Here is a 25,226-nt window from a genome sequence, read left to right as displayed (position 1 = left end):
TCCTGCTGCTCCTGCTGCTCCTGCTGCTCCTGCTGCTCCTGCGCAGCGTGGGGCAGGTCGGTGCGCAGGCAGCAGGGCTGCTGGGAAAGGCTGCAAGAAGTTAGAAAGACGAGTTTGGTATTTTTGGAGGGCTGGTGTGGGTGGAAATGATAGAGGAGAAGGAGCTGCCACAGGGTAAGGAAAGGAGGGAAAAAAGGGGCAGCAAGTGTGTAGGGATGTGGGGGAAGCTCTGCATCCTGCTGAGCGGGTGGCAAGAAGAAATGGAGTGACAAAACCAGAGGGTTCACAAACCAGACTAACTGGATTTTGCCCCTTCTCTGCTAGATTTCAGAGGATTCCTGGGAGGAGAAATGACTTCTTGGTTTGGCGGTGGGTCCCCCTTCCCCTGGGCTGTCGTCCTGGTGAATCAAACCTTTGATTTGCACCTTGTGGCATTCAGAGCCTCACTGACACTCAGACATTGCTGTGGGATGGAGCGGTGCCCACTGGGTGCCCTGCACCCTCTGTGCAGGTCCTTGAGGCACAGATTTTGCAGTGGGCTTCAGCCACCCATCGCTGTGCTGAGCCTCAAGACCTGAGCTTCCTTTGCTTCTGTCCCGCAGTCCCACCCGCTGTCCCTGTGCAACACCAGTGAGGATGAACACACGGAGTCGGGATTCATCACCATTGTGAAGCTCGAGCAGCCGGATCGCGATCCCAACCCGTGCCTGTCGCTGGCTAACAAGGTATGTGCAGAAATGCCCCCAATGGCACCAGCTCAGGAAATGATGCGATGCAGGAAAGAGCAACGGTGCAAAATACTTCACCGGGTGAGGCACGTGAGGGATCAGCACTGATCAGCACAGACAAAAGCAAACCAGACAGACTAGAAATGGGACGTGACTGCTGGGTTCCCATCTATCTGCCTTCCAAAGGAATGGGAGATCTCAGAGGTCTTTGGGCTGGGTCTCTGTGAGACGGTGCCTCCGTGAATGGCAGTTACTGTGTCAAAAGTTGAGGTCACTGGTACAGTTCTCTGGTAATAAGGAAGCCAGGTGGGAATGAGGGCCATTTTAAGCCTTCAAATCTTTGTGCCTATGATAAAGTTGAGCGGATAGAGGCTAACATTAGCTTTCTCTTCAGGGGCTGAGTCTGTGTCCTTTCATTGTCCCTGTACAAAGCACTGTGTTATTTTCCATAAGCTCTGCACAAGCACGAAGAGCCTTGTTTAGCTCTTTGCTTTGTCTGGATTGCATTCGGGTGGTGCAGCCTCGCTGTCTGCTTTCTGTGCATGGTGACGTTCTGCTGGGGACGGGCTCCTTTCCTGTCCTTGGCTGCAGAGCTTGGGCACAGTTTGTACCAAGCAGCCATTTCTCACAGTGTTTGCTTCATGGAGGCTGTGGTGACAAAAGCAAGGAGAGGGGAGCGATGCTGAGACAATCCCTGTGATGGATTTTACAGCTCGAGGCTGCTTTCCCACAGCCAGACAGGCAACCAGGTGGCAATGTCCATCCCTTTCTGCACTGGTGGTGCCGGCTGCCATCCTGCCTGCAGGAACTCCAGGGGGTGCTCACAGCTCTCTCACGCAGTACCACCAAATACAGGCAGATGTTCTCCAGCTGGCTGTGTCCCTGGGCCCTGCTTTGGATCCATGCCCTGACTCCTTCACCCCCTGCAACTGCCATCCTTCTGCACTGGGGTTTGTCTACATCATCCTCCTGACTCCTCTGCCTCACTTCTTCCCTCCAGCACTACGCAGATCTGTCCCCAAAGCTTTGGCTGGCATTTCTCTTTGAGAGCACAAGGGCAGCTGTGGGCTGATGCTGGTGCTAGGACAGGAGCCCTGCTCCCTTGGCGTGCATTGCCTGTGACAGAGCTCTGCATGTTGAATTGCAGTGCTATATCAATGCTGATAAAAATAGCCATGTGCAGAGTGTTATCATAACCTCTCCTGCAGCTGTCACCCAGCCAAGCAGTGCACACAGACAGCACTTTTAAGCCCAGCATGAGAATGACTCCATCAGCCGCCCGATGCACTTTTCTGCTTCTGTTCTCTGAGATGCCAGCCCTGCTTCAGCAGCAGAGCTGACTTTGGTGGGAAGGTGTCTGATCCGCCTGGGTAGAAGCAGCTGTGGAGGACACATGGAGTCAATTCCAATCGATTTATTTCTATTCCTGCTGCACTGTTTGCAGTGCTGTGGTGTAGCTTTTCCCCATGTGAAATACTGATTCCAAGTCTGGTTGTCAGGCTGCTGAAAACTCCTAAACCAACTTGAGAATACTTCCAGTCCTCAGAGGGGGAGAAGAGCTGAAGAGGGCTGACACAAAGACAGCACCCAGCAAGCAGGCTGCAGGTAGACCAGACACAAGTTGCTTCTCTGCAAAAGGAGTCTGAAATACGGTGTGAGAGATCACCTGCCCAGTCTCAGTCGTTTGTTTCCCCATCATCAGTGTCTTTAGCAGGATAAAATCTTTGTAGGGCTCTTCACTGTTCATCAAAGCTTGACTGGTTCCCATGGGTGGAATTTGCTTCTAGAAAGTCCTGTTTGCTCCTTGGTGCTGGCAGATGCCAAAGCTCCCCTGATCCCAGGCAGGACCCCAACCTCTGATCTCTGCCCTGAGCCCCTAATTCCCCCTTTCCAACTTCCCTATTTCTTCTACCAAATCCAAGAGTGCCCATTCCCATCAGCGACTCAGAGTCTTCAGCCCAACCTCCTGGAGCTCCTCAGCCCACCTTCTCCATTCCATTCCTACCCCCGAACCCCACAGCCAGCCCTGACCTCCGGCTCCTCCTCACCGATGAGATGAGTTCTGAGGCTGCTTCCCCGGCGCTGCGTTTGATATTGCAGCTGGGAAGCTGCAGCACTGACCTCTGGCCCCTGAGCTGGAGTTTGGCAATGCAGCGGGTAAACTGCTGCAGCAGCTCCGGCAGATCCCTGTTTGCACAGGCGCTCGGGACGCCCAGATCAAAGCACTCGGCATGAGTAACAGCGGCCCAGCCCTGCACTTTGTTCACGTTCCCGGCTCCCTTTCACAAGAGCTGCCTCTGCCTGCCTCGAGGGCTTGGAGGGCTCGGTGAGAGAATGTGGGTGACTCGGTGAGGTCCTTCAGCATGCTTTGAGCTCACCGGCATGGTATGCACACTCAGTTGTGTGGGTCCCAAAGCTGCCCTCCTCAACGCTGGGCAGTGAGGAGCAAGGCAGGGCTGATCCTGCTTCTCATCCTGCGCCTGCAGCCCAGCCATCACCTGAACCCTCTCCCTGATGGGCACAGAGGACAGGGAGCAGAGAAAGGAAGAGCAGGCACTGGGATCACTGCATCACAGCGCCAGCACAGAAACAGGGATGTAAGTTAATTCCTCAATCTGAGCAGAGGGGACTTGTCCTGTGAAGACCTGGGGAGGCAAATACCCAAATGGTAGATATTAATGCAGATGTACGGTATAAAACGTTTACTGAAGCTTCTGTTCTTTTGGACAGGCAAAGCTGGCAGGGGAGCGTGGAGCTCGTGCAATCCTTTTTGACATCACCGATGATGAAAGTGCTGCCGATCAGGTACAGACCCCACAGATGTTACCAGTTAATTGCAGTGCTCCTTCCCCGTCCCTAAATGTGCAGAGGTCAGGACCCCCCCCAGCTCACAGTGGGAGGTCCCAGGCAGACAGTGTAGCTTCCCCAGCTCAGCAGGCAGCACAACCAGCTTGTAAACAGCACCTTGCTGCTCTGGAAGGATATTTCCTCCTCTGTTAAAGGTGCTTTCCAGAAGCTGAGTGCTTCCTTGTGGGAAATCATAGATTACCAGAGCCCACCCGATAGAGCTGGTGTAACTCAGAGGAAAGGTGATTTCTCAAGTTTTCAGGCAGAAGTCATGGCCACCCTGGTGTGCTGTTAGTGATACTCTACAAGTTAAATGTCGGTGCTTCCACCAGCACTGCTCATCTCTGCAATAGAATAGATTCCTTGCTGAAATAATCAAGGGATAATGAAAAGCATCCAGCACAGATAAGAGCACAGATAGGGGAGCTGTGCCTAAGATCAGCAAAATCTGGAGGAGAGATCAGACCTGGCAGGAGCTGTGCTCCTTTCAGGCTGTTCTGGAACATCTCTCACCGTTTGTTCTGTTACAGCTGAGAAAGCCCAGAGGTCTGAGTCAGCCCGTGGTGCTGATCAGGGGCCACGACGCTGAGCTGCTCATGGGTGTGGTGAACAAGAACAGAGAGGCCCACGTGAAGATAGAGGTCAAGGAGCCACCGGCTTGGGTGAGACACGCTGCTCCCACTGCTTCTGTATCCTTTCTCCCCAGGAATCTCCCAAAGCTGCTGAGCTTCCTTCCCCTGGGATGGAGATGCCATTCCTTTGCAGGAGCTCTGTGGAGCCCTTCTCCTTGTCTGCATCATGCAGATGATTTGATGCAAAGAAACACTCAAATGCTCTTTCAGCATCAAGCCTTGATTTTCTTATCTCATGCTACCTTAGATCGTGGCCTATAGTGTGTTGAGGTGCTGAAAAATCAAACATCCATTGAAGTGAGCGTGCATTTGGACATGAAGTATGCCGCCCTTTTAATTGCTTCCATCTGTAAAAACCAAGGAAGCAGAGTTTGGCCAAAGATGATGTATCCAAAGGCACGAAAGAGACCAGAATTCTCCTGCTTAGCCTCTGTGTCCCATCCACAAGAGTAATTCCTTTCCTGTTTTATTCAACAGCCCGACTACGACGTGTGGATCCTTCTCACCGTGGTCAGCACCGTTGTCGTCATCATTCTGATTTTTGTCGTCCGCACAAAGTGCCAACTGAACAGGACACAGGTGAGGATCTCACAGAGCAGCCGTGTCTGAGCAAACAGGAATGCATTGAGGGCAGAGGTTTGGGAGAAGAAATGTCTCCTGAAAGCCTCCTTTCCTCTTGTCAGGACTCGGTGCAGCAGCAGACCATGCAGGCCATCGGGCAGCTGGCCACGCGCAAGTACCAGGCCAGGTGCCGGCAGGCGTCACGGTGGGACTCAGCCAGCAGCTGCAGCTCAGCCCCGGTCTGTGCTATTTGCCTGGAGGAGTTCACTGAAGGCCAGGTAGGCTGTTATGGCTGTGGGTGAGCCTCAGCTCTGAGCTGTGGTTGGGTGGAAGCTTGGCGGGGCTGGGAGGCCCTGGGGAGGCTTCCTTCAGCAGCTCCTGAAGGCTGGGAGAGGTTCAGAGGTGCTGGAGGTCTGAGTGCCCCTTGGCCCGAAGGCACTGGCACTGCCTGCAGATTCCGGTTCCCTAAAGATGAGTCTCCAGCTGTTATGGAAGGGTACGATGTCCATCATGTGTCCATGCTGAAGGAGTGAGGCAAAAGTGGAGTTTGCTTCTCCTAACCAGTCAGTCCATAATCTCCCTACTCCCATCTCTCTGGACATCACTTCCTAGGGCTACGTGCAGTGAGCAGAACCAAAGATTCCAGACAGCTGCACAGCCCCCCATACAGAGCTGGGCTGCAGTGTCTTGCTGCATATCTCAGCTTTTCCCAGTGTTGCCTCCTGGAACATGTTGAGCTCCTCTCTGTACCGAGCTCCTGGGACAAGGTTCTCCTCACTCACCATCCTCCTCCTCTCTGCTTCTTTCTAGGAACTGCGGATCATCTCGTGCTCCCACGAGTTTCACCGGGAGTGTGTTGACCCCTGGCTGCAGCAACACCACACGTGTCCACTTTGTATGTTCAACATTCTCGGTAGGTATTTCCCAGTCAGGGATAGGGGTGGGTGCAGGGATTGTGCCCAGGAGGAACACGTACCTTTTGGGCAATGCACGCAGTCAGTGCAGCACAGGAATATGTGTCTGTGTGTGTGAGGGTGATGGGCAGCGTGTGCATGGAGGGGGGATGTCTGTGCATATGCACAGTGAGATTCTGGGCTGGGGCAGAATCTGTGCCATTTCATGGGCCTGTGGGAGTAGGAGTTGGGGTCTGGGGCCAGGCCACAGGTGGGATGTGGCTGTGGGTGTGCAGTGGAGGCTCCATGATGCTGGAGCCCCCCCAACCAGGCCATGGGGTTTACTCTTGATGCTGCCTTCTCTCTTTGCAGCCCGAGACTCAGTGGACCAGGCCGCAGTGGCAGGCTCCAGGTTGGCTCCCCGGGACATGGAGCCCGGACGGCGACTGCACCTTTTCCGCCAGCACCCAGGACATTCCCTTTACCACCTTCCACATCCCTACCCTCAGAGGAACCTCAGGAGCTTCCCCTCAGAGCCAACCCACAGCAACCCCTTCTTCCACTCTCCGGAGCTCTCCCAGCTGGATTTTGGCACTATCCACTACATGCCATACAGGACAGCCAGCTCCTTGCCCGCCTGTGCACACACGTCCCCCCTGGCTTCCAGTGTGCGAGGCCAGCAGCACCCCAACCCTGCAGCTTGTGGGCAGCCCCCCCACAGGACGTGTTCCCTGCAGCCCACGCCGCCCTGCCTGGGGCTGAAGGCAGCCCTGGCACAGCGGCAGCACCGCACGCCCATCCCACGCCGGGGGATCAGCCACGGGCAGCAGCACAACAGCAGCGGCTCTGGGGAGAGCTATCTCACGGAGCACAGCGGGTACCTGGCGGACGGGCCAGGCAGTGACTCCAGCTCAGGGCCCTGCCACGGTTCTTCCAGCGACTCCATGTTGAACTGCACAGACATCAGCCTGCAGGGCATCCATGGCAGCTGCTCCACTTTCCGCAGCTCCCTCAGCAGCGACTATGACCCCTTTGTGTACTGCAGCTCAGATGGGCCCACCGCGGACAACGGGCCGGAGCGGCAGCGGGCGCTGAGGGAGACACGACCCAGGTCCTTGGACCTGATGGTGCCCGGCGGTGCCGCTCCAGCCAAGGCCCAGGTGCTCAGCCACATCCACTACCACCACCACCAGCACCACCACTACAGGAGGGATGTGGATTGCCCACCCGGTCGGGCTGGCCCGGGCCCTGGGCAGCGCAAGTCCCGATACTCTGGGTCTAAGGTTGGCTTTCACAGTGCTCGGACACAAAAGAGGGCTGAGAAGAGCCATCACTGCCAGCAGCCCCTGGAAAGCAGGACAGAGTTGCAGGAGGCTCCTCCAGTGGGACAGCCAACCTGTCCCCAGCAGGGCCGGGAGCCCCCGCATGCCCCCTCCGCTTCTCCCAGCAGGTTGGACTTCGGTGTAGATGCCAACAGACATTCAGGAGCAGCAGGCACGTCCCCTGTGCTGCTGCCCCAGAGACACAGCTTACAGAGCCGACACCACCGAAGGAAAAGAAAGTGTCCCCTGGAGCTCGACCCCGCTCTCCTGCCTGAGGACTCAGCCTTGCTCAAAGCCTGTGATGCTCACATTCCTCACAGCCACCCTGCTGGTCACCACTGCTCACCTGAGGTCCAACCCCTGATTCCAAGCTCTCCCTTGCCCTGCAGCACGGGGTCTCGGCCGCTTTGGAAATGTTTGGTGCCTCAATCCAGCTCAGAGCTGAAAAAGCAGGAGGAGGGGATGTCAGGACGGGAGGGAAACTGCGCGGTTCCTGCTGGTTTCTCAGGAACAGGCGCCCCAAGGCACAGCCTCCACCTGCACTGCCCGGCTCAGCAGTGTGGGCACGGTGAGTCCAGTCTGGGTTTTCTCTTTTGGCAAGCAGGTGATAGGGGTGGGATGCTGCAGGTGGGAAGCCTAAAATAATTCCAGTGGGAAATAAGGCGGCTTTGTAGGAGTCTCTAGCAGACAGAGTATCTCAGAACCACATTTCTGGGTGTCCTCCCCTCGGTCTGGATGTTCTGATGGCAGAGCCCTTGTTGTTAAGTCTCATTGGGATTTACTGTTGCAGTCGGCCCCAGCTTGCCGGCCTCAATAAGGAAGTGTGTGTGCACGGCTGCGGGTGGCACAGGGACAGACTGAATGAGTTTATGGATTTGCACATCCCTCCTGTCTCAACTGCTCCTGCTGTGTGGGAGTTGGTTCTTAGTGTCTTCTGGAAATTAGAAGTAATTAAGATCTGGCCCTTTGCCTAACTGCTGTACTTCAGTTCTGCCTCCCTGTGTGAGTTTGAGAGCAGGATGTTTGGGGACTCAGCTCCCTGGCTCCTCTCAAGTTGCAAACTGCAGGCAGCAGGGGCAGGTGCTGGGCTCCCCTCCTCATCCTGCCACTGACTCACTGCCGGTCCCTGTGCAAATCATTTTGATTTAGGTACCCAATACAGAACTAGCAGCCTAATTTCTGGCCTGAAACTCGTGACTCACCGTGCCCATTGTACCACACAGATAATAACTTCCTCCCCACGCTGTCTATCCAGCCCCACACCCCACCCAGGCTCCTGGCCACACCGTGCCTGTGGGGAGGCAGTGGGGAAGCGGAGAGGCCAGCAGGGCACGGGGCTCAGTGCGGTGCCTGCAGCCTTTTCCCTGGCACAGACTGTGCCTCTGTCCTCTGCTCCCAGTCTCATGGCAGTCAGTGCTGCTTGGCCGTGGAAGTGGTGTGGGGAAGCACCTGCTGAATGTGGCAGTGCAGGGCTTTGCTCTGTCCTCTCCACCTTGCACAGCAGATCTCGATGTTCACCGAAGATCACTGCAGTCTGGGACTGATGGGTCTGAGCAGAATGAAGGAGTGTGCAGCAATCAGGGAGCCGTCCCTGGAACTGCCCATTCTACAGGGCAGAGGCAGGCAGGGCAGAGAGGATGGAGCCTGTGCTCTTGTCCCTGCAATGTACATGTGGATTATCTCCAGGTCGGGAAGTCAGCCTAAGTGATTTCTTGTTTGGAATTCCACCTGGAATATAGAGACGAGTGAGTCTTCCTGGTGGCGTGAGAGGGGCACTCTGTGCAAAGTCCAATGACAAGAAACACAAAATCCCCAGTTGTGCCTAAGCACCAATGAGGTGGCATTATGGTTACAGTACACGGCTTTAGCACGGGCTGTGAAAGAAGAGCCCATATAAACATGAGGCTCTTGAAATAATAGTGAAAGAAGCAGTGGAAAGAACGAGATGCTTTTGGGCACAAGCAGTGCTTAAAGACACAGGAGCAGAAGCCCAGAGTCACACATCTCAGCAGCCAGGAAAAGGCCCCAGAAAGGGCTGGCGGGGCAGTGCAATGACAAACAATAAACCATTCTTCAAAAGGGAAGGTGTGGCCAGGTGAGAAATCAGGAGGGTTGAATATAAAGCTAAGAGCAGAGCCACATGAGGCAGGAAGGGAAGACTTCTGTGAGCAGCTTGTGCAAAGCAGAAGGGCTATTAATGCAAAGATGTTCATCTCCATCAGTAGGGAGAAGCGGTGCTGGGGGCTCTGCGGCAGCAAGGTGTGTCTAAGAGGGATGTTCAAGGGCAGAGCACAGCAGAGAAGCAAAATGAACTTCCTGCATCAGTGAGCAGCAGGGAAGTGCTCGAGGAGGTTCTCACCCCAGCACAGCTCATGGCTTAGAGGATCCCTCCCAGATCACAACGTCAGCGTCAGCATTTCTGAAGCTCATCAATGAAGCAAACGGTACAAAACTGCCAGGGCTGTGGATTACTCACCAGAGCGTCGTGCAAAGGGCTCTGACTTTAAAAAGGGGCTAAACCACAAATGTGGACTGTAATCTGCTCCCCATGCCCAGAGCCAGAAGGAAGAGCTGAGGGCAACACCAGCTTCAAATAGCTGGAGCCACAAAGTGATGAGCCTGACTTTCCTGCCAAGCAAATTGTTCCAGATTCAAATCCAGGGTCTGACTTGTAGATGAATGGCTAAAAGTGTGAAATCCAGGGGAGAAGGCAGCACAGCTTCTGTAGAGAAAGGTAACGCGCCCCAGGTCTTGTAGGGGAATGGAGCTCCCAGAGGATGAGAGGGAAGGTGCTCTCAGAGAATAACTGGCTGAAAATAGGAGACAAAGTGCAGATCTGCCTTAATGGAGCAAGTTGTTGGGGAAGGGGGCGAAGTGGAGTTCTCCAGCTGTCAGCACCTTTCATCCAGCTCATAAATATCCTAGGCTAGGAGAGAACAAAGCTTGTAGAAAGCAAAATCCTTCAGGACTGTCAGCTTTAAAACCGGTTACAAAGTGCTACAGGAGAATCTCCTGGTGCTGAGTTATTGGGCAACAATGTGGCAGGTGAAATTCCGTGTAAGTAACACAAAATGCCACACAGGGGCAGAGCTGCTTCTATGTGCGCATGAACGGCAATGGGCCCTTCTCACAACGTCAGGAAACAGGCCTGGACTCACTGCGAGTATTTCTGCCAAGGAACTGCTCAGGGCTGGAGGGGAGCAGCAGAAAGTGCAGCTGTGTGAACCTGAGGTGCTTTAGTGCAACTCATCAGCACCTCTCATGAGAGGATGGAGCAGACCTGGGAGAAGTGCAGGAGGGTGCGATCAGTGCTGAGGTTTTTTCTAAGGAAACAGAATATGGAGATTTTCACATGGGAAAATGATGATACAAAATGAGGGAGAGCAGAGCAGGCGGCAGCTAAGAGATATTCACTCCTTGTAACAAAGTAAGTAGTGGCACCAAATGGGAAATGGAAGCTTTGCAACACCCGGTAAGGTAAAACATGGTTCGCAGTGGTGCTCAGTGCCCAGGGGATGTAAGAGCCGGAGGTAGAGTGGGTTCAAGAGCCTACATCAAGAGCTATCAAATGCAGAGGAGCAGATACCATCTCTGGCTCAGTAATTCCCTAAAGCAGGACATAAAGCTGACGGTGTTCCTGTGGGACGTGGCACCCTCCAGGTGTGTGCACGCCTTACCCAGCTCAGGTAAGGCTGGATTTTGGTGAGGCTGAATCACAGCCCCTGCAGAAACTGCCCTTTCCCAGGCAGTGCCATGCACTGGCATTGTGGCGTACCAGGGCACCAGTGATGATCCCAATGATGCCTGCAGCACCTTGGGGTTCATACAGCTCTTCTTGGTGTGGTTTGCATAAAGATACATCCCTGCTTCCCCTGCCTGGGAGATGACCCTGGGACTTACAGCTCTGACTCGTTTCTCTGAAGAATCAATCCCCAAGCAATGCTGAGAGGATCCTTTTAAGAGAAGTCAGACAACTAGCAGTGAGTTACAGCTAGATGGAGTTACAGCTTCCTAAGCCATGTTGGCACACTCAGATCTCATCCCTGAGCAGACGAATTGCTCCCAGCACAGAGAGGTGGAACCTCGTACTTTCTCTCTGGGAAATCTCATCCACTGCAGCATGTCAGCATCCTCCCTCACTCCCCATCTCCTGCTCCTTTTCACAGCCATTCCCTTTCATGTCATGTCTTTGATCTTTACTAGAGAGGGAGAAAGGGATTAGGGGAAGAAAAGGACCACCATTACAAGTTAACACCTGCTGGATCAGATCTCTGTTCTGTCAGCAACGTGTGTTCCTTCAGGTCTTTGCCCTCTGGGGGTCTCCAGCTCACCAGCTGTGGATCACCCACCTCCATGTCTCCTGATTCAGGGCCTTTTTGCACTTCTCTCACACTCTGTAATGGGACCCTCAGGAGCAGAGTTCAGAAGATAGTTTGGTAATCCAACTTGAGACTCAAGGTTTCTGACTGCCCACAAGGCAGCAGAGGCTGTCTGGCCTCCTGTGTGCTGTGTGTAAGTCAGCACACCAAGGAGTGGCTGGCAGGGACTGAAGCAGTAACCAAGGGCGCACGGTTTCTAGGCAGCCCCTACACTGAGTGTTTCAGTGCAACCTGCTCAGCACTTGCCTGTCAATAATTCACCAGGCAGATGGGGCTGGGGAGGGAGGAGGCGCCGTCCTTGCTGGCTGGGTGCAGGACATTGGTGTCAGTGGCCAATCGACACTCACTGGGTTTGGTGGTTTTGGGGACTCAGAAGTGATTTGTGAATGCCTTGAAACACCTGCACTATCCTCTACCTATTGCAGTCTTTTTTTTGTTGTCTGGAGTTTCTTTTATTGTCCCCTGTGCCTGCAGGGTGGTGCCATGGTGTGTGTGAATATGAGCCAGCAATGCTTTCTGTGGCTTCCACTGCAGCATGTTCCCTCTATTGCAGTGTTCAGCACGAGGCCCTGGAGCATTCAGCTCACGCTTTCTTTATTCTTTTGACTGCAGGATCTGAAGAGGAGGTCCAGGATGTCTGCGAACACTCAGTTTAACAAGACACTGGTGGCTCATTTGTTTATGGGAGAGCTGGAGTGGACAAAGATGTTCAGCAATCCAGCCGGAGCGGAGCTCACACCGCAGTGTCTGCACGTGTTGACCAGTCCTCAGCTGCACGGCCCAGCCGCGGTCAGACCGCACATAAGCAATGTGATGCTTGTGGTCTCCTCAACATTTCCACATTGCAATGGTCACAAAAACACAGAGCTGTGTTCTCCAGGTCCTCTTCTCCTGTGAAGGCACAGGCAGTTCACCTTCATCCTGAGGCGTCCATCTGCGTGGGCTGGCTCAATCAGGGACCAGTCCTGGGAGTCCCCAGCTGGAGAGCTCACAGAGTGAGTGCAAGCTGCTATTCTGGCATCTTCGTGCCACAGAAGGGTTTGAGAAACACTTCAGAAATAAACAAGCCTTCAAGAGCAAAAGCTGCAGGAATGGCTTCCTGTGGCCTGGTAGCTCCCGACTTCATTTCCACTCTTAGGTCAAAAGCCGGACTTCTTTGTTTAACTTTCCCACTCTTATTTCAGATACAGGAGCAGGGTGTCCTCCATCCCAGCACTCACAGGTCCACCCTGGAAGATGCTTCTTCCAACTCCATAGGAAACCGACGTCTCTCACCACTTTTGGCCACTTCATTGTCCCTCAGCTGAAGGCAGCTCAGCCACGTGCTGCATTTTGCCAGCAGTGGAGATGAAGACCCAGAGACAATGCAGTCCTTGATTTCACGTGGCTGCTGCTTGTCACCCCACGTAACAAAACCAGTCCCAGTAAAAGTGTGTGTAATAACTGCAGAGCAGAGCCCCATCTATCAGCCAGCCTTATCTTTGTACTTCTGTGAGACACCTGGGATGCCACTGGCTCTTGTTTCCTATGTCTCCTAATTTGGTGACATTCAAGTAAAATAAAATCTGGCAAATTCACACCACGATACCCAAACAGCTTTTATACAGCGAGGATTTAGACTGGAGTTCACTGCCTTAACTGATCATCCAGGCCAAAGAATTAGCCAGGATTCCGTGTTTATAGGGCACCAAAACTATCTCAGGTTTTCAGAGTTAATAAAGCCTTGGGAAGGGCAGGTCATTAGAGCTGAAGGCAACTGCTGACAGAAACCTTCTCAGGCTCCTTGTCTGTCCTACAAAGCAAGCAGAAGGCACAAGTCCAGATGTTTTCTCCCTTGCGGGAAAGCCAGTCTTGAAGAGAAGAAAGAAAGCCAGGAATGGGTCCAGATTCCCCCTGTTCAAATTCTTGTGTACGTGGCACATGGCTCGTCTCAACCAGCCCCTGCATCTTCAACCATCCCAGAGGGCTCAGATGACTTCACAGACGGGGGTGATGAAGTCAGGGTTGCTCCCACTGGTTTCTTTAGGGAAGGAAGGCTGAGAGCCTCCAGGGACGCGTTTCACTGCCTCAAAGGAACAAGTGCCTGGTTTGCAGTCTGAAAGTACTCATTTCCCTCCTAGTCCTAACAAAAAGGAGGACTGAATCTCAGCAAGCCCCAGAGCTCCTTGGAGAAAGTGGTCAGTACTAACAAACCCTCTCCACTCCCCACTGCAGTATTACTGGGCTGTGCAGGGCAATGCCCACCTTCAAGTGTTTTCATTTCCTGATTTTTATGCTGCTGCTACTTTTCATTCAGAAAACAGACATCTCCAATGCTGGGCCCTCTCGGTGGGGTTTGCTGAGCTGAATGTGCAGGTTGTGCAGCTGGGTTCTCAGGTGGGATGAGAAGGAGGAACTCTGCAGGAGGGTGGTTTGTGGAATGCTATCCTGTGGATGGACTGAAATCCTCAGCCACCTCAAAGGGAAGCGATGTCTGAGCAGGTGGGAAATGGCTCCTCTCTGTTCCTGCACCTCTCGCTTCAGGGCGATGCCTTTGAGTGGTCAGTGCCCCTGGGCTGGGCACCACGCGTCCTCAGCACCACCGCAGTGAAACAGCATCTGTTCTCCTTTATCGAGTCCAGAGACCCAGCTGAAAACTGATGGAAGCCGGAGCGTCCCAACCTCACTCTGCCCACAACCAAACCATCAGACCCTCCCCAGGGACCACTTTCTTCCCAGGACCTTCAGCCCCACCATTATAGTGCCTGTGGGTGGTGCCTGGGCCAGCTGGACCAATTCTGCACGGAGCCTCTGCTCCTTTTTAAAGTTCAGATCCTTCTAAATGTGAATACAAGTTCGTTTTTTGTTTTGTTTTGCTGAGTCTGTCCTGGCCTTGGGAATAAATTATCAACCGAAAATGGAAGAATAGGTTTTATATATGTGCAGAACTGTGTATTTATGTGTGATACAAACGAAGATGTGTGAATATGCTGATGTGCTCAGAAATATATTTATTTACTAATATATTTATCCACGTACCTGGCCTGCTCGCGTCTTTTTGTTCTGCTCAGAGCCACCAGGTGTTTTAAGGAGCCTTGTGGCTTCATGGCTGCTGTTCTATGAGGGGTGTGAGGGGTGGGCAGCTGGTCTGACACAGCCAGCACGGCTTCATGGAGGGCAGAGCATGCACGGCACAACAGAGCATTAACGGCACATCTGGGGGCCTCCTGTGATGTGATGCTGTGCACATGGACTCCTGCGAGGCCTTTGGAGCATCCCACACCACATCCTTATCTCTGAGCTGGAGAAATGCGGGTTCAGGGGGTGTTGTATTGGGTGGGTGAGGGGATGGTTGGCAGGAGAGGCTGTTTGGATTGGATGGCGGGGAAATGCTGCACCCAGAGGCGCTGCCCGGGGCTGCGGGTGCCCCATCCCGGCGGTGCCTCCATCCCGTCCCATCCCATCCCATCCCATCCCATCCCATCCCATCCCATCCCATCCCATCCCATCCCATCCCATCCCATCCCACTGTCCGTCCCGTCCCGTCCCGTCCCGGCGGTTCTCCAGCCACGACGGGCGCCCCGCTCCGTTCATTGCTCACTGACTCCGTTCCATCCCGTCCCTACATCCCGGTCCCTCCGCTCCCCCCGCCCCCGTCCCGCCCCCCCCGTCTCTCTGCCGCCCCCTCCGGTCTCTGCCCGCTCCAGCCCCGCTCTGCGCGTGCGCGGCGGCGGCAGCGATGGCGCTGGAGACCGTCCCCAAAGACCTGCGGCACCTCCGGGCCTGTCTGCTCTGCTCCCTGGTCAAGGTTCGCCCCGTCGGGTCCCCCCGGTTTCCCCCCGCCCCGCACAGCCCGCTCCGTCCGCCCTTCCCCCCTCCCCGCCTTGACAGAGCCCGGCCCGTCCCGCTCGGCCCGTACCCCGCCGTTCCCCCCCACCCCCACGCGGCATCGCGGCTGTTTGCGCTGCGGGGCGCCCCGTGGTCTCGGTGGTCCCTGAAGCCGCAGCGCTCTCAGTGTTCCCAGCGCTCTCAGTGCTCTCAGTGTTCTCGGTGCTCTCGGTGCTCTTTGAGGTCTCCGTGGTCCCTGTGGTCCCTGATGTCCCCGTGCTCTCCCGGTTCCCCCCGCAGACCCTCGAGCAGTTCGAGTACGACGGCTGCGATAACTGCGATGCCTACCTGCAGATGAAAGGGAACCGCGAGATGGTCTACGACTGCACCAGCTCCTCCTTCGACGGGTAACGGGGCCGGCCCGGCGGCGCGGTGGGGCGGTGCCGGTGCCGGTGTCCTCACGTCCTTCTGTCCCGCAGGATCATCGCCATGATGAGCCCCGAGGACAGCTGGGTGTCCAAGTGGCAGCGCATCAGTGAGTGTCAGCGCTGTGCTGCACCGAGCCCTTCTCTGATAGTAACACAACGAGGGGGGGCTTTAAACTGACAGAGGGGAGAGATGGGTCTGATGTGAGGGGGAAACTCGTCACCCAGAGATCAGTGAGGTGCTGCTGCCCAGAGCTGTGTGTGCCCCAGCCCTGGAGGTGCCCCAGGCCATGGTGGGCGCTGGGCAGCCTGAGCTGGAGGGGCACCCAGCCCATGCAGGGATGGGGCTGTGAGGCCCTTCCAACCCCAGACTGCTCTGCAGTTCCATAATGCTGGGCAGCAGGATTTGTTCCTTGTGCCGCTGCAGCTCCTGAGCATTGGGTGGCTGCACGGGCTGATGCTGCTGGGGCTGTTTGCCCACCCGGGTGCTGCACTCAGTGCTTTCTTTCCCTCAGGTAACTTCAAGCCTGGTGTGTATGCGGTGTCTGTGACCGGCCGCCTGCCCCAAGGTAACGCTGCTGCTGTGTGAGCTGCAGGGGGGGCACTGAGGGGTGGGTTATTTGGGGGGGATGTGTATGGGAGATGCTCTTGGGCCTTGCTTTGAGTGGGGAGCGTCCTCACTGAATTCTGAAGTGTGTTTGTGTCCTTGTCGCAGGGATTGTCCGAGAGCTGAAGAGCCGTGGTGTGGCTTATAAGTCACGAGACACAGCTATCAAAACCTAAGGGGCTCTGGTGCTGCGTGGAGGATTCCTTGTGCTCTGCTGGGCTGCTCAGCGAGGCAGCTGCTACATGGAGCACTGCTCTGAAACCTTGTAGTTTTAGCATGAGGGACCTGGACTCTGAGGGAGCTGCTGGCTCGGCTGCTCTTGCTCTGTACCTCTGGACTCACTGCTGGACCACAGAGACCTTCAAATCAGTTGCGTCCTTGACAGGGCCTGGGGTGTTAGTAGGTCTGGGAAAGAGGTGTTTAATGGTGATGCACAAACCTTTGTAGTCACGGTGGGTAAGAGGAGCTGGGACACAGCTGTAAATAATTCAATAAAACATGTTTTCTGGTCAGAGTGGAGTCCATCGTGTTTAATCAGCGCTGGTTTCACACACTGTGGGGAGCAGAAGGTGTGGGAAGGGGTTTTTCTCTCAGCTCCAGCTCTGCTGGATGAGGTTGGTGAGAGCTGATGAGGTTCAGATCAAAGTGTGTCCAGGAGGATGAGCTGGGCGGCTGTCACCTTCCGTGAGCAGCGGGTCTGGGAGGTGACGTGCTGGCTCTGGCCAGGCTGGAAGGACGTTGTTCGTGGCAGACAGCAGGGGACGATCGTCACGGCCGTGCGGGTTCCGCAGCATCGCTGCTCAAGTGCCACGGGGTGGCAGCAGGGATTTGTGGAGCGGGGCTGGAGCCTGGGGACTGCGAGGGCAAAGCCGCTGAAGTGGCCCTGAGCTGGAGACACGGAGCATCTCCGTCTCCCATCTCTCCTTTCAGCTCCTTGGGGGCTGTATTTCAGGCTGTCCCCACCTTCCCGGTCTCCAGCAGTGGGTGGGCTCCTCCAAAGCACATGAACTGTCACGTCCCCTGGTGCAGGGCTGACAGCAGGGCTCTGTGCAGGGCTCCGAGCAGTGCAGGGTGCTCAGCCAGGATCCCAGTGTGGGTCTGTGGGCTCGGAGGAGGTTCCGGTAATTCACTCAGTACCCGCACAGTGCAGCGTGCTGCCGGCCCCGGGGTCTCTCGGAGGGCTCAGCTCCTCCTCTGCCTGCAGCAGATCGCAGCGCTTACAAAAACGAATCGTGCTGACTCTGCCCAGCACCCACCGCATCTCCCGGCCCACGCCGCCCGGGTGACTCATTGCTCCCAGGCTGCAGGAGCTGAGGCCGGGCTCTGCAAAGCGCCTCGAATGAACGTATCGGTGAGATTCCAGCCCTGCAGCCGCTGCGGCTTTATAGCAGGAAAAGCAAATGGATGCAAAGCTTTATTTGCCGAGCAAAGTAGGGCAGGGAGCTCTCTCACGTTGAAGAAGTCGGAGGAAAAATGTGCGGCAGCAGCCTGGGCTGAGCTTCCAACGGGCAGGGAACGGGGATCTGAGTCAGTTGGAGGCAGCTCCTCCCCCTGCAGCAAATGACGCCAAAATATCTCTGCGGGGCTGCATCGCTCTGCTCCGGCACCGCGTGGGAGCTGCCGGGAGGGCGGCGGGGCCGGGACGGCGGGGCAGGAAACACGAGTGAGCGCGTTTCTTAGCGCAGGTTTTGAGAACCGATACCCGGCTGCTCCTCCGGGCGAGAAAAGCGACTTTCCGAAACCGCAGAGCACACGGTGTGTCGGAGCGAGGCAGCTGCCGGCCAAGCTGGGAAATGCCCGGCCTCGCTGCCCCCAGGGGGGCCCTGCTCCATGTGCGGGGCTTCACGCCAGGCACAGGGACCCCCAGGCCGACATGGTGCTCCTTTGTCGGGGCCGCGGTCCCTGGGTGGGCTGAGCCCCGCTGAGCACCTGCAGGTTAGTGCAGAAGTGCTGGGAGCGGCGCTGCGGGGCTGTGGGCGATGCAAAGGGGAGCGCCCACCTCTGCCCCCCGGGTTTGCTCCCGCAGCATCTCTGGTTGCCACTCTGTGCTCAAACAAGGCCAGGCAGCGGGGATGCTGTGCAGGGGATGCTGTACAGGGCCCTCTTTGCACCATCCTCCAGTCCCTCGGTGCCTCTGGACTCTGTTCTATGAGCTCAGGCATCCACGGGATGCTGGGGCCTGACTGCATCCAGGTTAACAACTGGGGGGCCGGGACCGTTGATGGTGGGTGCTGAAAACAAACAGAAAAAGCCCTAAATTGAAGCAGGGTGGTGGAACCAGATTGGGTGACTGAAGGTACACCAGGGCGATGCCCGCCGGTAGGAAGATGGCACAGCCAGGGTGTGAGCTGCTATTGCAGGCTGAGGTCAGGGGGTGCAGCCCCATCTCACCCAGGCTGAGCACGCAGCTCACAGGCAGCGAGACACCTCGTGCCTCTGATGTGGTGGGGCCGGGGGTTCTCACCAGGAGGGGCTGCAGGGAGGACGGTTACAGTAACGGTGGCACAAGGGCTGGATGCAGTTTTGGAGATGTGGGCGGATGTGAAAGGTTTTGAAGCGTGGCAGAGCTGAAGCACGGCGTCCTGTGTGGGGGCTGCAGGGCCTCCTGTGTGCCAGTGATGGAGGCGGTGGGTGAGGAGCTCTGACCTGCGTTAGCAACCCTGGCATTCGCTCCTCACCAAGTGCAGAGGGAAGGAGGAGGCCAAAGGGTCATCAGTGCTTGGGGAAGACCTGCAAAGAGCTTGTGAAGAAGGGGCTGCACCCTGGTGCTGTCACTGCTTGCACACGTGGTGCTGTCTGCAAAATGGCCGTCAGCTGCTTCTTGTTGCCCAAACCTGTTCGTGTGCCAGCAGAGCTGGGCTGGTTTGGGAACAGCAGGAGCTGGCAGAGGGTCCCAAACCTCCCCTGGGCAGGAGACCTCCCACCCCCCCCTGCACTTCCTGAGGGTACTCGGCCAAGTGGAGCTGCAGAGCTGGAGTCACAGGGGATGTGGCAGCCTGACAGTGTCTGTCCCATCCACAACATTCCTGGGCTCCCTGCGTCCTGGCCCTGCAGCTGGTCCTGCTGCTCACCAGGGTGTGCAGCCACATGTGCTCTGAGCAGTGGTGTTCTGTGTATCTGGTTGCAGCCTAAGTGTGGTGCTGGAGCTGGATTGAGCCCACCAGCCGGACCAAGGCCCCCTGGTACCTGTCCCTCCGTGTCCCTTTTCCACCCACCCCCAGGTGTTCTCCTTCTCAGCCACCTGCACTGCTCTAAATGTCTGCCTGGAGCACAAAACTGGTCCCAGCTGGGCTGAGGGCTCTGAGGCCTCCATCCCTGCACTGCGTGCTGGATGCTTGACTCCGGCACTCTTGACACAGCCGCTGTCCCCACTGTTCCTGGGATGGAGATGGGAAGGGGGGGACCAGCATTGCCCACGTGGCAGTGGAGCCCTGGGGGCCACAGGGCTCGGCCCACCGCCCCTTCCCCCACCTGTGAGCCGGTTGCAGCAGGTGACATGGAAGATGTCGGAGTGCTCCGTGCCGCACCGGCACCGCACCGGCCCCACATCCGCCATTGGCGCAGACGGGCCGCAATTTGTCTATATATGGGCAAAGCAAAGCACTGCGTTCTCCCGCCCCGTCGCGTCACCTCGGCGTTTTGAGGTTTCCCTCTGTGCTCTCATTTGCCCTCCGCTCGCAGCCCGTTTCACCCCACAGTTTCTGGTTGACTCACTCCCAACGGCCGCTCTCCCAGCGCTGGGCTCAGGGACGGGCACCATCCTGGCCCTGCAGGCAGCCCATGGCACCAGGTGTGGGCAGCAGCCCTGGGCACAGCCCTGGTGTGTCCCCTGGTGCTGTATGGGCTGCTTGAAGGATGGGGGCTCAGCCCACCAGGGTCCTTCCCTGCTTCAAAGCTCAGGCAGAGAGCAGAGCACAGCTGGCACTGAGCCTGTTGGGCAAAGCTGGGCATCCCAGCCCCTCGCAATGTGTCCCAGTCTGTCCCAGCTCTCTCCTCTGGGCTCAGAGGTGCTGCAGTTCCTCCCTGTGCCTTCACAACAGCTCTCCTGGACAGCAGGAGGGCAGCAGCCTCTACTCTGCCCACCAAGCACATCCCCAGGAGCCAGTTTTGGCCTCCATGATGCAGTGCAGACAGACCTATGAGCACATGGGGGCTCAGGGCGCACAGCTGACTCCATCCACTGGGGACATTTGAGGCTGTTCTGATAGGGACACTGGCGGCTTGTGTTGGGAATGCTGTCATTAGGCTTCAGAGTGAACAGTGGCACAAGGAAGGCTCCATCTGGGTCTGGCAGGCACTGGTGGGTGGAGCAGGAGGTGCTCCCAGAGGTCTGTGCCATTGAGGCTTAGGAAACAGCAGCACGCAGACCCCTTTCCCACTCCCCAGGACAGCAGTGGGGGGTCAGGCTGTGGCTGAGAGCTCTCTTTCCTCCTCCTCCTCCTCTGACACAGCTCCATGAAGCACAGCACAGGCCCGAAGGCAGCCGACCCAGCCGCCACTTCCCCTGTGTGCAGCAAGCGCCCCGACCACAGCCGAGGAGGGGAAGTTGCTGCAAAGGGAGATAAGAAATATCAGCTCTTTCGCAGCTCCTGGGCTGCACGGCTCGACAAGGGCCCTTCCCCCTGCCCAAGGGCCTGGGTCAGCCGTGCTGCCGCCCCCTGAGCCCCAGCACCCGCTGCCCTGCACTCATTGATACTGGGAAAGTTACTGGAAAAGCAACAGCAGCGGGGAGTGGGGCAGGGCAGGCAGCTCCACCAACCATCATAACTCAGAAGGGAGCAGAAAGGGCGATGCAGGGGGATGCTGCAGGTGGCCGAGCCACAGCCGAGTGCTCTGAGATGACGGCAGAGATGGGAGCAGTGCCAGATCCTGCTCCACTGCAGGGCTCGCTGTGTCAGGGGCTGCCCCAGCACCGTGGGGGCTTCTCTGGCTCCATACACACCCATGGGCGCAGAGAGAGGCTGGGAGCGCTGGGGGCTGGGTGCTCCCACGAGACCCCCAGGGAGGAAACGCAGCTGCTTCACCTGCCCCCACCAAACCCCGAACGTCTCTGTGATCTCAGCAGCTATTTTGGCTGCGTGTGCAGAGCTCAGAGGAGCAGGGACCGGGGGCGAGTTACAAACTGCCGTGGCCTTGTTTGTCACTTGGCAGAATGAACCAATGGCCGGAGATGCGGTGAGTTCATCACCAGTTGGAGACCTTCAGCCTCCTCAGCCATGAAACCAGATCTGCTGATTTCCTTCTTTTTGAGAAACAGGAGGTTGGGGGGGGGGGGCTCTGCTCTGCCAGAGGAGGAACCCAGGAACCCAGGAACCCAGCCTGGGACGCCCGAAATGCTGCGTCCCCGGGACACGCTCTGCCGCGCAGCCAGGAAAGAGGAAGCATCACCTCCCCCACTTCCCTGCCGGGAAGGCACCCGGGTTTGCTTTGTGGGGAACGGCCCCATTGCACCTGGCTCCGCACCCCGCTGTGCTCCATGGGACACAGCACCCCAAGCCCACTCCCGGCCACGTGCTTTACCCTCCCCTTGCCGTACTGCTCCAGCGCCAGCTCTACAAGCTCCACCTTTCCTTGCAGCCCTATTAGTATTAAATGGAGCTTTACTCCAATAAGTGACCTCCAAGAGCCTTAGTACCTGTCACCAGCCACACAGACACAGCTCCAGCGGGGCCAGGCTGCCCTCGGAGCAGGGCGCAATGTAATGCCTGCACTGTGGCCTGTGATGGGGGAAAGTCCCTCAGCAGCAACGTGGCTCCTTCACTTTGTTTCAGTGTGTGGGGGCTGCTGCTGGCTCACCCGCTGCATGCGGTGGATTTGTCCTCCCACCCCACTGGGGACCAACCCACAGCACCCTGACAGCAGGCAGCACAGCAGGCAGCACAGCAGGCAGCACAGCAGACCCCGTCACCTCAGGGTGCTGTCTGGTGTGGGGGTGTCTCAGGGCCAGGAAGACCCCGCTCCCACCTCACCTCTACTCAAAGCACTGTCACACTTCTCGGGTGACCCCAGTAGTGGCTGCACTTCAGGTTGGATGGGGCCCAGGAGGAAGCCAGGCAATAGGAACCAGTGCTATGGGAACAGCTCAGCCTGTTTGGGAAGAGCCCCACAGCAGATTCCCTGTGTGCCCAAAGCTCCTCTGCCTGCTGTGAGCCCAACACCAGCTGCTGGAGGAAGCCAAATCTCAGCGGCTGCTCGGCTGGTTCTGACTCTGCTCCTTCTCTGCTTTCTGCAAACCTCACCAGCGTGATTTCTTCTTGATATTTCCTCCCAGATTATCAATGTAGAGAGTGAATGGTATTGCTCAGAAATGGACGTTTAGCACAGCTGAATGAACCCCATCCCACTGACCGAGCCATCCCCATTTACAGCCACTTTTGGGGATTTAGCTCATCATTTTTCACCTGGTTTAAGAAACAGCTTCATGCACCCACAGTTCTATGCCCTCCTGTGAGGCTGCACAACTGTGCACAGCTTGGAGACGGCATCTGCTCCATGGACCCTTGGCTGGTGCTGTGGGTGCTGATGGCTGCCCCTCGTGTGAGGGATGTGCCCTGCAGAGCCGGCTTTCATTTTCTTTTTGGGGCCCTCGTGTTCCTGTTGGCCGTTATGGCTTCCTCAGCAGTGGGGAAGTCTGGTGTTGCAGGGCACTGCGGGAGGCTCAGGAAGGTTTCTTGGGCAACACGTTTCCTAAAGAGCAGGACTAGGGCTCCCAGCTCCCAGCTCCCAGCACCCACATCCCCTCCTGCTGCCCCCAATCCCCCATCCAACACCGCCATCCCCTCCCTGAGCTCTGCACTGAGGAACACCTGCTGCAGGGCTGGGGGGGACACAGCAGAGCCCCATGGGACCGACCCCACACTGCACCAAACGCCTGGGTCTGGGGGGGTCACAGCTGCTGCCATCCTGCCTTGTGCAAACGGTGCAAATGGTGCAAACAGCTTTCCTTTTTTTTTTGCACAAACATGTTTGTTGCTCAGCACTGCGAGGCCCAGGGGAGCGTAACCGGCTGCTCTGCAACGGCCCCCGGTGCTTCCGGCTGCCCCTCGCCCCGGGCTGCGGTCGGGCTGCAGGGCGGCGCTGGGTGGGACCAGCACCGTTATCTCCTCGGCAGCTCCGGCTCTTCCTGTGGTCGGGGCCACGTGGGCAGGATGGGGTTAAAAGCAGCCCCGCTCCCCACTGCGGCCCATTGCTCCTCCAGACACCGACACCCCATCGAGCACCTGCAGCATCGGCACCGGCGGGGGCCACCTGAGCCCCGACTCGGTAACGTGCAGAGGGACGTGGCCGGCGGTGGGTGCCCACGTGGAGCAGCGGGGGGGGCCTGGAGGGTCCCGGCAGCCACAGTCCCACCTGATGGCGGGGGGGCAGCGGGCGCTAAGGATGCGCTGTGGGTAAGGGGTCCCCCCACCCCAGGGCGGAGTGGAGAGGAGGCACCGAGGTGGCGGATGGGTGGGAGGAGACGGGAAGAGGCCGAAGCAGAAGTGCCACTGAGGGGGATTCCAGTGGCAGCGGGATGGGAGACGTTGGATGCGGAGCTGTGGGGCAGGTGAGGCTGATGTGGGGTCTGAAGTGGCAGTGGGGGTGCGGGGATAAGGCTGGAGTGGGGTGTGGGGCTCCGTGTGGCTGCGAGAGCCTCCTGGTGCCACCCAGCATGTGGCCTGAAGGACAGCGGGGACACAGAGGGGGTCACCATGGGGGTGGCAGAAAAGGGAAAGATGGAGGTTCATGAGGAGCCCCCAGCACATGGCACTTCTGTGGTCCTAACGGGAGGGTGACCTTGAGGGGCCAGAGTGTGGGAGGGATGGGACAAGCAGGTCCTCAGTGCCAAGGGGGAGAGCACGAAATAGGGACCCCACAGGGACTTTGATAGGGCAGTCCCTGTAATGGGGACAGGGTTTGCCGTGAGGTCTCTACCATAAGGACAACGAAAAGGAGACTTCTGCAACCACAGCGGCATTTAGACAGGGACTCCACCGCAGGGTCAGGGCAAGGCAAAGGCTGCCCCGCCATGAAGGTGGAGGTTTCCGTAGACTCCTCACCACGGGGATGGTGCAAAAAATCCCTGTGACCAGAGGACATTGAGGTGACATCGCTGCATGTGTGATTTTGATGGGCTTTGAGGGACAATGAGGGACTTAAGGTGGGATCTCACCCTTTGGATCAGGTCCTTTGTGGCTCAAAGGGGGCTTGAAAGCCAACAATGAAGTTTGAGGTGGAATGTTCCCCAACGGAGGTTACTGGTTGGGGGGGGGGAGGGGGGTTCTTGGTTTTCCACATGGGGGTAAGGCAAAGAAGATCAGGGTGGGGGTCTGAGAGGGCATAATGAGGTTTGTGGGGATTCTCTCCAGCAGGAACAAGACAAGAAGCTTCAGTGAGACTGGGCTGGGGTCTGAGGTGGGGTCTGTCCTTTAGGAACAAGGTGACAATATCCCCTGTGCTCAGCAAAGAGCTCGAGAGGGAATGGTGGCTTGCAAAGTACGGTGCCCCCCATAGGGCAAGCAAAGCCAGGCTGCCTTGTGCCCAGGATGTGGAAGAGTTACAAGGCAAGATCTCCTCATGGGGGTGAGGCGGGGGTGTCCCCTGTGCCCCGTTTGGCTCCTCAGGGTGGGAGGTGAGGCCAGCAGGGGCTGCTCGTCCCTTTGTGCCCCCGGCCATGGAGCCCACAAAGACAACAACAAGGCTGGGCACGAGCAGAGGAAAATGCATCACCAGAGGAGAACGACCACCAACACCGACTGAGAGACAGTGCAGTCACCCATAAAGTAGAAAGCACTACTAAACAGCACTGCAGGGTGTAGTGTTTCCTACTTTATGGATGAGTGTACTGTGGGCTACGGAGAAGAGAGCGCCGACAGCAACCTCTGTGCCAGCCACTGTCATGGAGCTGAGGACAGGAAGGCACCAACCAGCGCACGGTGGGGAGCAGGGGAGCACATGGTCAGTCCTGTCCCCACCACCTGCTCCGTGGGGTGGGAGTTCCGTGCTGGCTGCCATGGGATGGCAGGTAGGTTGCACGGCCTCTGAT

The 25,226-nt window shown here is 57.1% G+C and overlaps 2 protein-coding genes across 3 annotated transcripts in view; both read left to right on the top strand.

Annotated features, from left to right (window-relative positions):
- RNF43 (ring finger protein 43) overlaps nucleotides 1-14,379 on the top strand; it is a 35,407-nt gene extending 21,028 nt beyond the window's left edge. Inside the window, exons 2-10 of one of the 2 annotated variants that reach the window (XR_001559018.2) lie at nucleotides 603-725; nucleotides 3,459-3,533; nucleotides 4,106-4,237; nucleotides 4,685-4,786; nucleotides 4,891-5,046; nucleotides 5,579-5,681; nucleotides 6,034-7,551; nucleotides 11,975-12,357; nucleotides 12,547-14,379. Coding sequence is in view for 1 of the 2 variants with exons in the window: in XM_015880934.2 (XP_015736420.1) it covers nucleotides 603-725; nucleotides 3,459-3,533; nucleotides 4,106-4,237; nucleotides 4,685-4,786; nucleotides 4,891-5,046; nucleotides 5,579-5,681; nucleotides 6,034-7,551; nucleotides 11,975-12,018 (2,253 nt within the window). In the remaining variant the exon portion in view is untranslated. Of the gene's footprint in view, nucleotides 1-602; nucleotides 726-3,458; nucleotides 3,534-4,105; nucleotides 4,238-4,684; nucleotides 4,787-4,890; nucleotides 5,047-5,578; nucleotides 5,682-6,033; nucleotides 7,552-11,974 lie in introns of both variants that reach the window. The other variant, XM_015880934.2, reaches the window with a different exon arrangement.
- A 643-nt stretch (nucleotides 14,380-15,022) lies between these two features.
- SUPT4H1 (SPT4 homolog, DSIF elongation factor subunit) lies at nucleotides 15,023-16,713 on the top strand. The gene is made up of 5 exons (XM_015881048.2): nucleotides 15,023-15,149; nucleotides 15,470-15,576; nucleotides 15,649-15,704; nucleotides 16,110-16,163; nucleotides 16,310-16,713. Exons 1-5 carry the CDS (start codon nucleotides 15,081-15,083, stop codon nucleotides 16,375-16,377), a joined length of 354 nt encoding a protein of 117 aa, XP_015736534.1. The 5' UTR covers nucleotides 15,023-15,080; the 3' UTR covers nucleotides 16,378-16,713.
- Nucleotides 16,714-25,226: the final 8,513 nt, after the last annotated feature.

This window comes from Coturnix japonica, chromosome 19, assembly GCF_001577835.2.
Source record: "Coturnix japonica isolate 7356 chromosome 19, Coturnix japonica 2.1, whole genome shotgun sequence".
NCBI classification, from domain to species: domain Eukaryota; kingdom Metazoa; phylum Chordata; class Aves; order Galliformes; family Phasianidae; genus Coturnix; species Coturnix japonica.
This window is presented reverse-complemented; position numbering and strand designations above follow the sequence as displayed.

Excerpts from the sequence above, each read along its gene's own strand:
- SUPT4H1 (XM_015881048.2), top strand. The coding sequence starts at position 15,081 with ATGGCGCTGGAGACCGTCCCCAAAGACCTGCGGCACCTCCGGGCCTGT. Across the intron at positions 15,150-15,469 it reads TGCTCTGCTCCCTGGTCAAG|ACCCTCGAGCAGTTCGAGTA; the intron begins GTTCGCCCCGTC and ends TTCCCCCCGCAG. Across the intron at positions 15,705-16,109 it reads GTCCAAGTGGCAGCGCATCA|GTAACTTCAAGCCTGGTGTG; the intron begins GTGAGTGTCAGC and ends TCTTTCCCTCAG.